Source organism: Equus caballus, chromosome 4 (assembly GCF_041296265.1).
Source record: "Equus caballus isolate H_3958 breed thoroughbred chromosome 4, TB-T2T, whole genome shotgun sequence".
In the NCBI taxonomy this organism is placed as follows: domain Eukaryota; kingdom Metazoa; phylum Chordata; class Mammalia; order Perissodactyla; family Equidae; genus Equus; species Equus caballus.
The window spans coordinates 107242398-107260448 of NC_091687.1; the positions used below are offsets into that span (position 1 = coordinate 107242398).

The following is an 18051-nucleotide window of genomic DNA, read 5'->3' on the forward strand; positions in this document are numbered from 1 at the left end:
TCACCTCCATAGAGCCCTGTGTACCCCTTTCTGCTCCCATCTCCCACCAACCTGAACCCTTCTACTGCATGGTCTGTCCTAAGTAAAATTTCCACTACACTCAGCCACCTCTGTGAACGCGCTTTGGCCTTCTTGCTACAGAAGCCGGGCTCCCCGCTGAGGAACGCTTCCGCTGAAACCTTCCATGTGGTGGCAGTGTTTCCCCCAGAGCCTTGACCTGGGGTAGGGACCCTCCTGGCCCCTCACTGCGGCTTCCAGACCCCTGGCTTTGCATCTCACCCCCCAACACAGCACCTCATCTCTTGAGCGTTTTAGCTCCTGGCTCACTGTCACTCCCTCTAGCATGACTCCTGTCCTCTTCTTTCTGCTTTTCGGGATCTGCATGGATGGTCCTTCCCACACCTCTGGTCTCTCAGTTACTTGGCCACCTCTCCTCTAGTGATCCCCCAGCCTTCCTCAGCCACTCACTCCAGAGTCATCTCTTGGACCTTATAATTCCAGCAACCACAGCCCCTCACCCCTAATATCAGTCGTCAGCACCCAATTCTCTGACCACCATCTCCTTTCTTTCCAGCTCACTCTGTCCAGAAACCTGACCCCCAGAGCCCACGACTCTGCTGGAAACCCCAGTCCTCTTCTCTGACCCTCACCCCTCATCACAACCACACCCTTACATACATACATACATTTACCATTTTAACCTCTCTTGCATATACTCTTGACTCTCTTACTTAAGAGTTAAATCCAGCTTCACTAACTCTGTACTCCTCTGCACCCTGGCACTGAACGTGGCTGGAGAGAGACACACAACCGCCCTGAGCTGGTCTCACTGTCATTTCAGGAGCATGGCCATCAACGGCCCCAGCTGCCCAGGTGTCCCACTCTTGCCCTAGTCTGTTCACGTCCTTTCCTGCTCCCACTCCCCTCCAGGAGTTTTTCACATCTTCTCCCTCCTCCAACCTCCAACTCTTCCTCCCCCCTCCTCACTCCCAGCTGATGCCCTTGCTTCTCACTTCCCTGAGAAAACAGAAGCTTCTGAAGAACTTCCAGAGACTCCCTTCACATCCTCCCACCTCCCACCAACCCCTCCCAGTTCCTACAGCTGAGTTATCTGTGCTCTGGTCTAAAGCTGGCCATCCCCTGTATACTAGCTCCCCGCCCCTCTCACACCCTCAAGGACATTGCTCCCGCACTTCTCTCCCACACCAGCGCATCATCAGCTCTCCCCTCTCTACTGGATTACTCCCATCAGCACGCAGAAGTACTGGCATTTTCCCACCTGAAAAAAACTCTCACAACCCTGCTTATCCCATCGGTTACTGCCTAGTTGCAACAAAACTTCTCAAAAGAGTTGTCTACATTTGCTGTCTTCAGTTCTCCCTGAATCCCAATCCCTTCAGGTACTCATCCTACTACTCCACTGAAAATGGTCTTATCAGGGCCACCAATGACCTCCCTGCTGCCAAACGCAACCATCAGTTCTCAGGCATCATCCTGCTCAACCAACTGCAGCATTCAACACAGATCAGCACTCTCCTCTTTGAAATACTTTCTTCCCTTGACTCATAGGACACTTATCTCTCTCTTGGTTTTCCTCTTGCATCCCTAGCTACCCCTTCTCAGTCTCCTTGGATGTTCAGCTCTCCTTCCCTTTCAGTGTTGGAGTGCCTTGGGGCTCAGTCCTTGGTCCTCTTCACTTCTCCACAATCGCTTCCTTGGCAATCTCATCCATCATCCAATCTCATAGCTTTAGATACCATCTATATGTTGGCAACTCCAGAAGTTTTCCTCCAGCCTAGTCCTCTCTCTCAGTCCTTAGACTCATGTATCCAATTGTCTACTCAAGACGTCCACCTGGATTTTTTGTGTGTGTGTGAGGAAGATTGGCCCTGAGCTAACATCTGTGGCAATCTTCCTCTATTTTGTATGGGGGACACCACCACAGCATGGCCCGATGAGCAGTGCCTAAGTCCATGCCCAGGATCCAAACCTGAGAACCCCGGGCTGCCGAAGCAGAGCATGTGAACTTAACCACTATGCCACGGGGCCGGCCCCTCCACCTGGACCTTTGATCTTTAATAGATAGCTCGAACTTAATATGCCCACAGTGAAACTCCTGCTCCTCCACCTCAAACGTGGCTCTCTACCCACAGTCCTCGCCCTCCTTGCCATTGCTCAAGCCCACAACCTTGGAATGATCCTGGAATCCTGTCTTTCTCTCACATCCCACATCCAATCTGCAGGCCAGTCCTGTTGGCTCTGGATCCAGAATCCAAGCCCTCTCACCTCCCCACTGCGACCACCCTGGTCCAATCCGTGAATACTAAATAGCTTGCTTCCGCCCTCCCTCCAAAAGTCTATTCTCAACCTGGCAACCAGAGTGGTCCTTTTAAAAAGGAGTCGGATCACATCGCTTCTCTGCTCAAAACTCTCCCAAGGCCCCCATCTTATTCCGAGTGAGGGCCAAGGTCCTATAGTTCCCAGGATCCAGGCCCATCGCCACTCTCTGCTCCCTCTGTGCCCTCACTTCCTGCCACTCCCTCACTGTTCTCTCTGCCCCAGCCTCTGGCTTCCTTGTGGTTCTTCAGAAACTCCAGGCATTTGCCAGCCTTGGGGCTTTGAGCCTGCTGTTCCCTCCACCTGGGACACTCTTCCTCCAGCTGTCTGCATGGCTAACTCCCTTACCTCCTAAAGTCTGTCCAAATGACCCCTTCTCAATGGGGCACAATCTATCCACCCTATTAAAAACTACAGGCTTTCCCCTCCCCTCCACCCTCCTTATCTCTTTTATTCTGCTCAATTTCCTCCCATAGCATGGCACACCTTCCACCATTCTACATAATCTACTTACTTTCGATGTTAGTGTTTAACTTCTCCTTCCCCCATTAGAATGAGAGCTCCAAAAAGGCAGGGGTCTTTATGTTTTGTATGCAGATAAATCCCAAGTATCTGGTACGTGGTAGAGACCCTAATATCTCAAAGGTGTGTAGAGAGAGCCCACTCCACGTCAACTCGGGATTTCTAGCATGCTTCCAAATGCTGGATGATGTTCCAGTCTGAGCTCATGTTATCACAGAATTAATAATATCATCTCCACTCTGTACCAGACTGGACTGTTGAACAAGCACTTTCACGCACAGAGACCCATCAGGTGGATACTAGGATTCCCACTCTGAAGATAAGGGAAAGGAGGCTCTAAAAAGCCATGTGACTTGCCGAAAGTCACTGTGCTATTATGCGGTGGGGCTGGGACTGCAAATTGGGTCTCGCAGCCTCAATGTCCCTGGGTTCTCTCCCTCATCCCACGCTGCCTCCTGATGTCCCCTGGTGCAGTGCCTGCCTGCTGGGGATAGTCACACACACACACACAGACCCCTCCACCTTCCCCAAACACCTGCTTTTTAAAGAAGGAAATGGAGATCCCCGGAGGCCTATACATTTAAGCTGAATTATCTTCATTTATCTTTTAAAATATACCGCCAAAAACCTCAAGCAGATTGTTTCAAACATTGGGAATATAAATTCTAGAAGATTTGCTGTCAAGGTATCTAAAATAAATGTGTTTGAGGAAGAACCTTTAGTTCCAGTGTAAGAATTACCTTTTAGCCAAAAATGAATCCTATTTAAACTTGGAACCAGCTGCTGGCTCCTGCGGGCCAAGCAGTGGGCGGTTCAGTGGCTCCTCCTGCCTTATGAGTGGACACACACTTGTGCATCCCTGTAGCTCCTGGGTGGGAAACAGGCACACGGACTGCCACGTCAACATGCCTCCCTGGCCTCCCACCTAGCCACCTCAGTGCATGCTTCCTTTGGGAACACATGGTTACCTGGCCATAGGGCATAGGCAGGCAGCCCTGGGGCAGCCCTAGTGCCACCTTGTCCAGCCTTCCTGGTGCCACTCGGTGGCCATAGGTCTGGAGAACTCAGAGGGTGCAGCCTGGCCTGAGAGGGGTAGGAGAAATGATCTGAGCAAAAAATAAAGGGCTCCACCTATGCTCAGAGGACTGCAGATTTCTTGGGGAACCAGGCAAAGCATGCGGGATTGCGAGGTCTGCAAGCCCTGTCTATAACCAAGGATGTCACGATCAAAGCCAGGCTCAGCCTCTCCCGTGTCCCCACACAGCACACCCTGGAAGTCAGCAGACTGTGCTTTACTCTTGGGCTCAAATACCTGCGGTGTCAGCCAAGAGGCCTCGTGAAGACTCCCCAAAGAGCAGGCCGGGGGGACGGAGACGGGGGGGGGGGTGGTCTCAGGGCCTGGTCCTGCTTGGCACACTGCCCCTGGTTTCTGCAAACCTTTGTAACTAAGTCTGGCTGGTGCCCCTCACCCACCTGCATAACGAACCGCCTCTGAATCGCTCCTCCGCCTCCCCTCACCCTGTGCCCTTCCTCCCGGATCTGGGCTCTTGCCTCGGCCAGTGCATCTGAGTCTGTCTTGGGCCAGGGCTATGACAATGGGGCCTGACTGCCCTGCTCCAGTTCTTCTGGGGCCCTGTATTCCCCCAGGCCCTGAACCCGTTGCCCTGGGTGGGGTCTCTGCAAGCTCCATGGTGTGATGGCTCTGAGCGTGGACTCCAGACGGGCCTTCTCAACTTTGGAAATGGTGACATTTTGGGCTGGATGATCATTGTGGGAGCTGTCTCGTGTACCTTACGATGTCAGGAGCATCCCTGGCATCTATCCCGTAAATTCTACCAGCACCCTCTCCCCAACTCCAATGTGACAAACAAAAATATCTCCCGACATTGTCCTTTGTCCCTGGAAGGTAAAATTGCCCCAGCTTGAGAACCACTGATGTAGAGTCAGACAATCTTTGGTTCACACCTGGCTCGGCCACTGAGTGACCATAACCTGGTACAAGTCACCTGACCTGTCTGAGCCTCATTTTCCTCATCTGCAAGATAGGGAGCCCCACACCTGACTCACGGGTGGATGTGAGGATTAAAATGAGGTCGTGCATGTGCAGAATTCAGCACAGAGTAAACACTTATCAAGCAGTCACTGCTACTACTAGCCTCCTGATGCCAAGCCCGCCTGACCCCACGGGCTCGGCTGCCGCTGCCCTGCCCTGCCTCTGGGTAATGGTGGTCCTGCCACCAACCAACCCCCAGCTAGGTGAGCAGTGAAAACAGGAATCCTTTGCAGGCCTTCAGCTGCAGGGGTTGTCCCAAATGCCCCGGAGGGTACCTGTGAGGGGTTGGCCAGGTGATTATTCATACTGGCTAATTATGGTGGCTTTGGAAGCCCATGGGGAGTCTGGGTTCTACCCAAACCACTGGAAGCTTCCTTGAGCAGAGAACGACCACTAGTGGTATTAGTCTTCAGGGTGGGTCTTATGTGGGAAGCCTGTGTGAGCAGCCCAGAAACTTGGTAGGGGCTGCAGAAAAGGACGGGGGGAGACATTCAGGAGCCACCACAAGTAGCGAATCAACTGGACTTAAACCTAAGAAGAACTGGTGAGGCCGCTTGCTGGGTCTAGGGAAGCTGAGGTTCGGGAGCTGCTGATGGAGGCATCTGAAGGAGAAGCAGGGCCTCCTCCTGCACCCAACCCCTCCCCTCCTCTGCTGTCCCCACTCCACAGGCTTAGTGAGCACCTACATGTGACTGTCCTATGCAAAGTGCTGCTGACTCACACGCTAGACACACCCTCAGCCCTCGGGACTCAATGAGTTTGAGGACCAGATAGGGACTGATGGGGCCAAAGGCATCGACAGGGTGGGAGATGCAAGAAGCTCATGCCAACTCCTGCCCCAGGATGGCCACAGCTCTGGCACGAGGTAGGGGAGAGTGAAGGACCAGTCCACCCCATTCCAGAGCTCTGGGTTTCCTTATGGAGAAGAGAGGCAATCACCCCCTACCAGCTACCTCCTCAGAGGGGCTGTGGCTTGGTGGGGTATGCAGCCTCAGTGGCAGTGGTGGAGAAGCCAGCAGCTGCAGCCATGCCCCAGGGTGATGGTGGAATCCATGAGTTCCTGGGAGCTGCGCCTCAGGTACTCGGGAGGTAGTGAGGGCATCCAGGGCTCAGCAGCAGCAGCGGAGCTGACTGTGGGGCTGGCTGTAGGGCAGGCTGTGGGCTGACTGTGGGGCTGGCTGTGGGCTGACTGTAGGTAGGCTGTGGGGCTGGTTGTGGGCTGACTGTGGGGCTGGCTGTAGGGCAGGCTGTGGGATGACTGTGGGGCTGGCTGTGGGCTGACTGTAGGTGGGCTGTGGGGCTGGTTGTGGGCTGACTGTGGGTGGGCTGTGGGCTGACTGTGGGGTGGGCTGTGGGCTGACTGTGGGCAGGCTATGGAGCTGGCTGTGGGCTGACTATGGAGCTGGCTGGGGACTGACTGTGGGTGGGCTGTGGGGTGGGCTTTGGACCGACTGTGGGTGGGCTGTGGGCCAACTGTGGGAGGGCTGTAGGGCTGGCTGTGGGTGGGCTATGGGGTGGGCTGTGGGCTGACTGTGGGCAGGCTGTGGGCTGGCTATGGGCTGACTGTGGGGCTGGCTGTGGGCTGGCTGTGGGCTGACTGTGGGGCAGGCTGTGGGGTGGGCTGTGGGCTAGCTGCTGCACCAGTGGCACACTGGATGCTCAGGGTGTCCATGGGAACAGAAGGGCCAGAGCCCTCCCTCCGGCTCTGCACGTTCCTGCGCGAGGAAAGTTGGAGCCAGTGCTCTAGCAGCCAAGGGTTCCACAGTGGCAGTGAGTCAAATTATCCCTTAGGGCCTTGGTTCTTCCTGTGGCAGGTATGACCCAGGGTCACCTCCTGAAGCTTCTAACCACCTGGAGCTCTTCTTCTCCCTCCTTCATAAGACATGCTCCAAATTCTGAGGACAGCTATCAAAGTCCCTCGGTTCTGTATTGAACTGTGTCTCCCTCAAACTCATATGTTAAAGTCCTAAGCCCCAGTACCTCAGAACGTGACCTTATTGGAGACAGGGTCTTTACAGAGGTAATCAAGTTAAAGTGGGGCGTTAGGGTGACCCTAATCCAATAAGACCGGTGTCCTTAGAAAAAGGGCAAATTAGGACATAGAGACAGACAAGCACAGAGGGAAGACAATGCCAAGAGATAGAAGGGGACTACGGCTGGCCACAAGCCAAGGAGAGGGGCTGGAGCAGATGCTTCCCTCCCGGCCCTCAGAAGGCACCAACCCTGCCGACACCTTGATCTCGGACTTCCAGCCTCCAGAACCCTGAGACAATGCGTTTCCGTGTTCAAGCTGCCCTGTCTGGGACTTTATTACAGCAGCCCTGGGAAACGAATCTGCCCCCAACAGCGCTCTTTACTATTCCTACATGGGTCTCCCTGTGACCTGCTTGGCAGTCCTTGCGACACCAGGCCTCTCCTCTCACATCTTCTGGTTTGCCTGAAGCCTGGAAGCATGGTGCTCAGAACAAGGTGCTCTGTTAGCACAACACAGGGCAGAACCTGGGCCAGAGACCTGAGTTCGAGTCTTTATTCCACCACCTACTGACTGGAGGACAAAAGTGCCAAGTCATGTCATCCTCTCTGAGCCTCAGTCTCTTCATCTTTAAAATGAGGAGACCATCATCTCACCTCTCACTGGGTTACTGTGAGTAGCAAAATAGTAATGAGAGGACATATGTGAAAATTCCCTCTAAGTCAGCAAGGACTGAATAAAGTCATCACTGCCATCAATGAGTCGCTTGTTGGTGACCACGCAGCCCACTTTGGACCTGTACTGAACTCACTGTCAATTAAAACCTCAACTCTGTTTCTACTCTGATTGTGCCAAAACATGTCTCCCCATCCCACACTTGTAAAGTTGCCTTTTTGGACTCAGGAATAGACACTTATATTTATTCCTCTTAATATTCATCTTGTAATCCAATATATTTACCATCCTTTCCAGCTGTGCATCATTCATAAATCCAGTGAGCACGACCTTCTCTCTTCATCCAAGTCTTTGCTGAATGTATTGACAAAGGACAGGTACCAGGACAAAGCCCTGACTCCAGAAAATCTACACACTTTGGGTTTAGTCTTCAACTGGCAGCGAATTTACTCAATCATAGTAACATCCAGTGATGTGCTGGAATGTCACGTTGGTAGTTTAAAATCAGCCATGATAGGAGTATTTATACCCTGGAAATTGGCAAATGATACAAATGAGACTTCAACTCCCCCTTCCCACCCTGTCAAGAGCCAGTTGTTAAATATTTACCAGCACACCTCTGCATCCAGCCCACATTTATGTGTCATACTCAAGATACTGGGAGAGACTCTGTTAAACACCTCCAATGAACACATTTATCTTCATGGAGCTTAGCAGCCTACAAAACAGTTCAATATGCATTACTTAAGTTGGTTCATTAACATCCCAGGAAGTTAAAGGGCTGGATATTACTATACCCATTTTAAAGATGAGGAACACAAGGTTAATGATTGACTCAGAGCTAGACAATGAACTGCTGTCGAAGGTGGGGCTCAGACTTCCACATTCTGATCTCAAGGTCAATGTACTTTCAGCCCATCATCTGACTGCATCCCCCCAGCTGTTTGTCAAAGGGACCCTGAATTCCCTCAGCAGCCACTGCTCTGGGTTAAAACAGCTAACGGGGGGATTCTGCACGAGCTCGCGCCCTTCCCATCAGTAGCACATCATTGAAGATTAATCGACAATGCTTCTCAAAGTGGGGTCCCTGATCTCTACTTGGGGGACAATCCTCACATTTTTGACCATACTCTTTGCATTCTGTTTATAACTCATTGATGACAAGAGACTACCTAAAGTGACAGCAATTCTTAATACAATGTTTCTCAAACTGGGGCCCACGGACGCCTGGGGACCCTCCAGTTCTGGGGTTGAAAAATGCTGATTTAGGGTTCTGGGTCTGAGGAGTAGACAAGATGACAGGTGACGGGTGATGGGGTAAGGAAAGCTCAGGTGGATGTTGCAAACGGGGCAAGGCAGGCAGGTTTCACTTAGCCCACACTGTGACTTAAACACTTTTAAAAACCTTAAAAGTTAGGAGATTTCACATCAAAAGCCAAATTCCCAGAATCTCTCAAAAAACAGGAAATCTGGCAACACAAGCCCACCACCAATTCGCTTGGAAACAATCAGACGGAGTTGAGGAGGGGCTGTCCCTTTTTAAAGGGACAGGAGCTCCCCTATTCACCATACTCCCCCATTCCCCATTTAGGAGTTGCAAACTCTAATGCCCCTAGAGACCCAGCTATTAATGTAAATGAGCGGCCAGAGCTTGGTCCAGGATGACAACAAGCCTTCGACGTTGGGCCTCAGTGCTGGGGCTCAAAGGAGGATGGCTGGGGCCTGGATGAAGGGCTGGCTGCTTTGCCCTTTGAGGCCACTGCGGTTTGGGTCCCCACATACCTCTGAGGGTGCAATGAAGACACCCCAGCTGGCATTCTTGTCCTAACCGCTGGGAAGTTACTTAACCCCTCTCGGCCTCAGTTTCTCATCTTAAAGTAATGACAATAATAACAGCATTTACCTCATAGTGTTGTGAGGATAAATCAGCTAAGCCATAAAAAGTTCTTAAAACAATTCTTAAAACTCTCAGGGAGCCCTCAATCAACACCGGCTGCCGTTATTCCGGGCCCAGCCTGCTTGACTCCTTTCCTTCCCATCGTAACTGCTCTAGAGTCTCAGGTGCTGCTGAGGAAGTGGGGTGGGGCTTGGGGGCTTGGGGGGGTGTGGTGGGGGGAGTCCTGACAGCTGGGGCTGTCATCTACCCAACAGGCATTTTTTGAAAGGGCTTCTAAGACCGAGTTTTCTCCTGAAGGAAGAGTCCAGGATAAGATGGGGGTGAGGGTGGTAAAGTAGGGGCTCAGAGGAGAAACTGAGGCAAGAAACGGCAAAAGCAAAATGCTGCATCCCTCTGGGTGGGGGCGGGGTGGAGTGGGATTTGTAGACGAAGCTGGGGCTTAGCTTGTCCTCCCTCTACTCAGACCCCTCCCCAAGGTGCCGCAGCACCTCCTCCAAGCCCACCCACCTGGGCCCCCGCTGTTGATTCAGCTGCTGAAACCCATCAAATCTGTTTACAGGCCAGGAGAGCCAGAGGACCACAGGGCTCTCCCCGGGGCCCCACTGGCTCGCTTCCCCCCGCCCCCCAACCAACTAAAAACTTTATTAAAGGCAAAGAAGGCAGGCCTCTCAAATATGCAGATTGCATCAGGCTGGATGCAGAGCTGAGGGCTGGAAAGGTGGGGGCTCAAACTGACAAGATGAGTTCACAGATGCGGGACCAGGGAGAAGTGACTCCCTGGCTGGTGGGAGGAAAGCCCCGGGGTCTTCTCTCTGATTCCAGGCCTTTATGAGCCAATGGTGTCATGGCAGAATAGCAAGCAGGGCCTGGAACCAAGGGAGACACTGGTCACAGGGTTTACTGACACCACCTGGAGCTGAGGCAGTGATGAGCATCACATTTTAACCCACATGGTGACGAGGGGCATTCGTGACACTCACCACGTGCCAGGCCTTGTGAGGGGCACTCGGTACTCAGTATCCATGGAATCTTCACAGAAGGGGCATCAAGCCCCATCTTACAGACGAGACACACTGAGGCTCAGAGAACTAAGTGCCTCTTCCCAACTCAGTCTAACTGGTAAGGGGCAGAGCTCATCTGTCAACGGAGGCCTGGGTGGCTCAACGCCTGTCTGACACCACTAGGCAGCCCCGCCCCTCTGACTCCAGGTGGGCACCAAGGTGGTGAGCAGCCCGCACAGGCCCCCAGGTAAGCAACATCTGGAGAAGCCAGGGCCGGATGTTCCTGACAGCAGACATCGGGGGTGTGGAGAACTGCCTGCAAATGTCGGCAGGCGGGCAGACGTAAGGGAGGCAGAAAGGGGTTTATTCTCTGTGACTCCAAAGGGCAAGACCAGGGTCAAGGGAGGAGGAGTCTCCCTCACCACAAGAAGCACTGAAGATGGAACGAACTTCTGTGAACATGGTAAGCAGATCCTGCGGCAGAGGGACTGCACGGCGTGGGCCAAGAGCACCTGTGTGGAGCAGCTCAGGTGTTGGCAGGTCAAGGTGGGTAGGCAAGGAAGGCCCACCCTCGGGTAGTGGGGGTGTAGAGAGGGCGGGGCCAACACTGCAAAGGGATCCCAGGCTCATGTTAGGGTCAGCTGTCAGAGCCATCTCCTTCTCCCCTCACTGCCTCTTTCATTTGCTCGTTCCTTCAAGAAATATTCTTCTGTACTGTGCTGAACAAGACAGACGAGTGTGCGCCTTTAAGGAGCACTACAATAAAATATTTAAATTTTTGGCACATGCTACAAACAAGAAGGGGGAACTTTACACCTAATCAGGGTGGGAGAAGGTGTCTCTGGAAGAAGTAGCATTTAAGTCAAGACTTGAATGATGAATGTAATTAGGCAGGTGAAGGGAGCTAGAAGGGTGTTGCAGGCAAAGGGAAAAGCATATGTGAAGGCCCTGAGTGAAGACAGGAACCCGAAGCCCAAGAAGAAATGGAAGATGGAATGGATGAGGGGATTGTTCTGATGGAGAGAGAAGGAAAGGGTAGGGTCAAAGGTCACTGCCAGGTCTGGACTTGAACCTCGATGTCACCATAAGCAATGTGGCCGGCCCTACCCCCACTGCGGCAGAGACCCTATTCTCTTGATTTCATGTGTTGACAAGGAAATTTCTACTCTATTCCCCTGGAGAGGAGATTCTGGAATAATCTTGTCACCTCTCCCACACCTCTCCCCCGCTTTGGAGAGGCTCTGTCTAATGAGGCAGTGAGGGTCTGACACCTACTGGACAAGTTTCTCTCCTGGGTGGGGGGACGGTGAAGTCAGGGCTGGTCCCCACAGCTTGCCCTTCCCTTTTGGGCAGGTCTGCCCCCAGGAGGGAGCCCATCTTCTGCGTAAGCAAACCCAGGTTAGGGCGTAGGTCTGCCTTCTACATCTGGCCCCAGGTTCAAGCCTCTTTCTTCAGTCTCTTTCCCTGCCATGAAGTTGACAGATCCCTGACATCTGAGTCTGTTTCTCAGTGGGTTCAGGGTGGGGGTAAGGTGTGTGACTGGTCTCTCCCTGAACCCAAACTCACCTGTTGGGCACATGTGCTGACGGAGGTCTTTATTGTCACATGAGGATATTACCCCCCCAAGAACGTGACTCTGGACTTGATTCCTGATTTTAAATAGGCCTTCCTGCTGCCTGATATTTACGGGAAATGTTGCTGTAAATATGAACACAGAGAGTATTTCCTGAAGGCAGGCAACGCATTCCTCTAGTTGTTCTCAATTTTATCTTGGGACTGAACACGACCAGCAAGCTTTATACGGCAGCCCAGCACGGTGTTGCTCCTTGCCCTAACCCTAGGAAACTGCTGCGGTATTGTTGAGGACATTCCTTAACTTTGTCACACAGTATCCCCCACATATCATCACACAAGAGAGACTTCTCGGGGTCTCAGGTTCAGAAATCACAGTGGTTTTGAGCGAATGGTTTGATTTTTGTCTTACGGGCTGTGTGAATCACGTACCTGCTCCTGTTGGCCCACTGTGGGAGGGGCCTTGGGTCTTCGTTTCATGCACTAACCTCATCCCTGGCTACGACATACCTTCCCTACCCTACGCCCCTTGGCCCATCTCCTCACTATATGTGTCTTTGCAAACTACCTCAAACCCTTTTTGGGATGAGGTGGAGCAGAAGTGCATCTTCCCGCATCTTCTCGTCTCTGCTTCTCTCCCCTTTCCTCACAGCACACTGTCCCTCACTCCAGGCCTCAGAATGTTCTTCAGTCTGCAAAGAGGGTTGACATGGGAGATGGTCCAAGTTTGTCAACTCCAGTAAAGGTACGAGCGGGCCACGTGCTCTTTAGACATTTTCTCAGATTTCCTGGAAGTAAGTTTAGGTCACAAAGAAATTGTTTTCACAGCTTGGGATGCAAATCAAGAGGTGGGCCAGGCTAAAGCAGGTGACTACTCTCCCGTAGGGTCCCTTACAAGTTACTGAGGGTCCGAACATCCTTCACTAGCATAGGACACCAGGGGACACAGCCATGGCCCCCACAAAGTGTCCCTCAGCTGAGCGCCCACCGGAAGCAGGCTGACCCCTCTGGTGCGGCAATTCCAGAGGGCTCAAAATCCAGCCCAAACAGGGCCATTCACTCATCCTGCATGTCTGCAGCTCAGCCTCCTCCCGTGACACCTCCTCCCGTGACACCTCCAGCTCATTACCTCTACCACTTAACACTCACTAACAACGAGCTCTCACTTGTAATCACACAGCCAGCGCTTCGGGCGAAGGCAGCCTCCAGCTGCTGCGCCTGGGCTCACGCTGTCTAGACGCTAGCTCGGCGCTGTCAGCATCCAAATGACAGCACGTGCCCAAGCCGGAGCGTCAAAGCCAGCTCCACGCCTGCGACTGCACAAGCTGAATGAAGGCCAATTTTATGTTAATGTGACTCCAAAATAAAACACCAGATACTTCCCCAGTCCCCCGCCCCTCACCACCATCACATGGAGAGGATAGGGCTCCTGACTCCCCAGGAATCCCAGGATGAACCCTTAATTTGCCTGTGGCCGGAGTCACTCGGGCACCTGATGAAGCTGGGATGCATCCACTGCCCCCAGGGCCTCCCAGGTCCCTCAGTCTTCTCAAGCTTCCCTTCCCCCACTGTCCCCCTTCAGAGGGATCACCTCCTTCAGGCAAGGTCTACAGCCAGTGTTGCCCCTTCCTGCTGCTGCGTAGCCCCTGAGGGCTCAGCTCAGGGCAGCCCTAATCAGCCGCAATTTACGAGCACTCGCCATGTCGCCATGTCGGGGCCTGTTTCTGGGGTCCCTCCCAGGGACTCAGCGGTCTCCCCATCAGCCCCCCTGGACTGCACCTCAGATACCCCAGAACCTTAGAGCCACCCAGAAAGAATGTGGTTAGCACACTAGATCACTCCTTGTCTTTAGGATCCTGCATTAAAAGACTAAGCCCCCCACAAGCTGAGGAACAGGTCCACACTTAACCTAAGGTGGTGGTTGGGTCGTGGGACAGGGGGTGGGATCTTTGTTTGGGGGCCTTGACTTTCCTGCGCTGGTTTGTTTCTGGGATGACCAGCACCAGGTGACTGCACTAGCTGTCACTGCCACCCAATGCTGCCCCATCCTCTGGGCCTCAGGTGTCCCCAGCAGCCAGCACCAGCACCATTTTGCCCTGGGTACAACCCAGCCAGAGGGGTGGGGGGCGGAGAGGGGGCAAGGTGCCCCGGGCTTCAGAGCAGCCCAAGCAGGAGGTCGAGTTCCTCTGCTGCTTCCGAGGAAGGAGAAGCTGAGAAAGGCACTCTCATTCTGCTCACCCCTCGCCCCCGGGGCACCAGCCCACCCCACCCTCCTGCTCTCTGAAGGCCACTTCAAAGTGCCCCTGTCCAGGGCTTTCCTGATGTCTCCCTCTTCAGAGACCCAAAGCCTGAATCATTCACTGTGGCACTTTCTGTGGGACTACCCAACTCTGCTCCCACTGTGGGAATGGGGGTCCTGAGGGCAGAGACTGGATCCCTCACACCCCCAGGGCCCAACAGCACCCAGGCTGTTGCCGGCAACTCCCACCAGTGAGGGAGCCGCAGTGACAGCAGGGGCTGGGCAGGCAGAGTTCAGACAGACTGCAGGCTTCAGACCCCACTCCAGCCCCTTCCCATGGATGAATGGCCCTTGGGCAGGTGGCTTTTCCACCCAGTGCCTCAGAGCTTCCTTCTGGACCAGAGGGACAGATGAGACTAGCCAGGCTGGCCTCCTCTCATTCCGACAAGAGGGTCCAACTTATGTGCAGTGGGTCTGAGAGCAGCCCTGAGCTCGGGACCTGCCGAGTGGCCACATAAGGCTGGCTCCCACCAGAGGCCATGCAACAGGCTGCCACCACCCTCTGCTACCAAGGACAAACCACGACCTGGGTCCTGGAAGGCTTGTAGAGGTTTGCCACAGCATGTTTGGGGTTAGGTTTCTAGAGCCCAAGTTGTGCCAGGGATCAGCAGGTACCTCCCAGCTAGCAGAGAGCACGTGTGTGTGTGTCGGCGGTGGGGGGGGGGGGTATGTGCATGCACACATGCATGGCTGAGGGGAGACGAGGTGGGTGTCTGAGGGTCTGTGGGTGGGGAGGAAGCAGAACAAGCCAGAGCCCCAGACCATTTTCACCTGAACCAAAAACTTCGCTTCAGGCTCACTGTCCCTGGCTCAGACTGGCCTGAGAGGCAGGCCCCAGGGATGCCAGGAGGCCAAAGGGCACTCAGCAAGAGGCAGCGCCAGGGAAGAGGGAGATGTCCGCAGGGTCTGGGTGGAGGCTCCAGCTGCAAGAGGGGATGAGAAGAGGCCCTGCCCTGGACCCAGCCGGGGCAGAAGTGCCAAGATGGAGCCATGCATGGGGCCAAAGGCCAAGAGCCAGCAGCTCCCACTAAGGCCCCCGGGCTCCTACTCCTGGGCAGTACAGGGGAGGCAGCACCTACCTGTACCACGGTGGGTGGGTGCTGAAGGCCTGGAGTCATAGGTGGCAGGGTCCTGCAGCAAGGGAGTCATCCAGTGCCCCCTCGGTGCCCGGGCCCAGAGCCCACCACGCCTGCAGCACCAAGGGCCATTCTGAGGAAGATCTGAAAGGAGAGGGCAGTGGGAGGGATGGGCCAGACCCTGAGCCCCAAAGGCAGATTCACAAGGGATCTCAGGAAGCTGGTGAAGAAGCTGAGGGGGCTGGCCATGTGGACCAACTCCCTGACAAGAGGTCTGAGGAAGACAGGAGGTGTGCAGGAAGGGACCAGGACTGAGGCAGCAGGCGAGGGTCAGCCTGGGCTGGGTGGCACCAGGAAGAGCATGGGGTGGGAGCAGTGTGAGTACAGGAAGCAGTCGGAGACCAGGTCCTGCAGGACAGAGCTGGAAGGACAAGAGCAAAGGATCCAGGCAGAGCCCAGGGCCTGGCAGAGGAGGCAAGTTTGGAGGACTCGGCAATAGGTGGAGGAGAGAGCTGGGCATTGGAGGGAAGGGCATGAACATCAGGCCTGGATGACTTCTGGAGACAAGAGGCGTCCCAAGAGAATGCTAGGGGTGGCAGGCAGGTAGAGTCAGCCTGCTGCATAATCTCCTCATCCCTCCCTGTGGGCACAGCCTTCCTAGTTTCACCCCCAGCCCCAGCAGCCCCCCACCAGCCCTCCCCACTTCCATCTCACTCAAGAGTAGGAAGGCTGTAGGCCGGGTCAGAACCCAACTTGTGAACTGAAGTCTCTGGGCAGATGGTGGGGGATGAGCAGAGGGCAGTTCTGTAGGAATTGGGGGAGCTTGAGAGTGGTTCAGGGTCAAGTGTAGGTGGTGTTGGCCAGGGGGCGGCTCTGAGAAGGGGGAGGAGCAAAAGGAAACAATGAAAGGAGGGAGATGCCAATAGGGGAGAGGGTGCCAGCCCAGGGTTGGGGGAGAGGTGCCCTGCAGGAAGGTGGAAGACAGAGGGACAACCTGAATGGGAGAGGGGTGTCTAGGCAGGAGGATGCCATGTGGCGGCAGGGAAGGTACCAGGTGGGGGACAGAGGGGAGGTGCCAGGCAGAATGGGAGGAGAGGTATGGGGGGAGGTTCCAGGCAAAGAGGGAGGAGAGAAGATGCCAGGCAGGATGAGAGGAGGAGAGGTGTGGGGGTCAGGGGAGGGAAGGTACCAGGCAGGGGGAAAGAAGGGGAGGTGTGGGGTGGGGGAAGGAGGGAGAAGTCAGACAGGAGGGGAGGAGGGGAGGTAAAGGGCGGGGAGGGAAGGTGTCAGGCAGGGAGGAAGGAGGGGAAGTGCCAGGCAGGATGGGAGGAATGGAGATGCCAGGCAGGGGGAGGAGGGGAGATGCCAGGCAGAGGGAGGAGGGGAGGTGCCAGGCAGAGGGGTGGGTAGGAGGGAGAGGATGCCAGGCAGGAGCAGGAAGGGAAAGTGCTAGGCAGAGGGGAGGTGTCAGGCGATGGGGAGGAGGAGTAGGTGCCAAGCGGGAGGGGGGGGGAGGGGGTGCCAGACACAGGGAGGAGAGGAAGGTACCAGGCAGAAGGGTGCCAGGCAAAGGGGAGGAGCCAAATGCAGGTGGAGGGAGGATGAGAAGGTACCAGGTAAGGAAGGAGGGGAGGTGCCAGGCCAGGATGAGGAGGTAAAAGTATCAGAGAGGAGGCTGAACAGGAGTTTGCCAGTCACAGAAGAGATGTAAGAAAGGGGGTGGGAGGAAGAGGTGCCAGGCTGGAGGTGGGGGGAGGTTCCAGGCAGGAGGAGGAAGAGAGTCAAGAGTCGGGGGAGAGAGCAGGAAAGGAGGAGGGAAGGAAGATGCCAGGCAGGGAGAAGGGGGGGGGGGGTGCCAGGTAAGAGGAAGGTGCCAGGCAGGGGGGCGGAAGGGGGTGCCAGGCAGAGTGAGGAGGGGGATGCCAGGCAGCGGGGAGGAAGGGGAGATGCCAGGCAGGGTGAGGAGGGGGAGATGCCAGACGTGGGAGGGGGGAGGAGGGCTGCCAGGCAGGGAGGAGAAGGGATGCCAGGCAGGCGGGAGGAGAGGAGATACCAGGCAGGGGGGAGGAGGGCTGCCAGGCAAGGGAAGGAGGGGTGATGCCAACAGAGGCAAGACGGGTACTGCCAGGCGGGGAAGGCGGGGGCGCCGGCGCAGCGCGGCCGGGCGGCGTCTCCGCCAAGGGCCTGGGGGCCGCGCGGCGCGGGTCGCTCACCTGCTCCCCCGGGACCCCGGCCCGGAGCGCGGCCGCCCGCTCCCCGCTCGGCGCTCGGCTCGGCCCGGCGCCTGCGCCGCTGCAGCCCCGAGCGGGGGAGGCGCAGGGAGCGTCTGCAAAGAGCGAGGAGCTTAATAATAAGTTAGGGATCAGAGCAGGCAGCCCCATCCATCCGAATGTGTGATCGCCGTGCTCCAAGAACCGCGGCGGGCCGGCCAGGCCCATCATGATCTTCAGCCCGTGCGCAGATGTGCCTTAGGTCTGTAGGTGCACCTACGAGCCCACGGATTCACACAGACCGTCAGAGCATCCTATGGGACCGCAGACACTACCTACTCCAGGACCACACACCCCTGAGGAAGGGTGGGGGGGATCTGTTCCACTCCAGGTTCAGGGCCAGGCTCTGACCGACGACACCTTCCCCACCCTTTATG

At 55.2% G+C, this 18051-nt stretch overlaps 1 protein-coding gene across 8 annotated transcripts in view; it reads right to left on the reverse strand.

The window, feature by feature from the left end:
• Positions 1 to 17732, reverse strand: part of SMARCD3 (SWI/SNF related, matrix associated, actin dependent regulator of chromatin, subfamily d, member 3) — a 33708-nt gene extending 15976 nt beyond the window's left edge. For 4 of the 8 annotated variants that reach the window (XM_070265237.1, XM_070265232.1, XM_023640012.2 and 1 more), the window contains exons 1-2: positions 17618 to 17732; positions 15408 to 15548 (exon numbers count right to left, since the gene is read on the reverse strand). In XM_070265237.1, the coding sequence (XP_070121338.1) occupies positions 15408 to 15446 (39 nt within the window). In that variant the 5' untranslated portion in view covers positions 15447 to 15548; positions 17618 to 17732. The remainder of the gene's footprint in view (positions 1 to 15407; positions 15549 to 17617) is intronic. The other 4 variants (XM_070265240.1, XM_070265238.1, XM_070265241.1 and 1 more) reach the window with 2 other exon arrangements.
• Between the last annotated feature and the right edge of the window lie 319 nt (positions 17733 to 18051).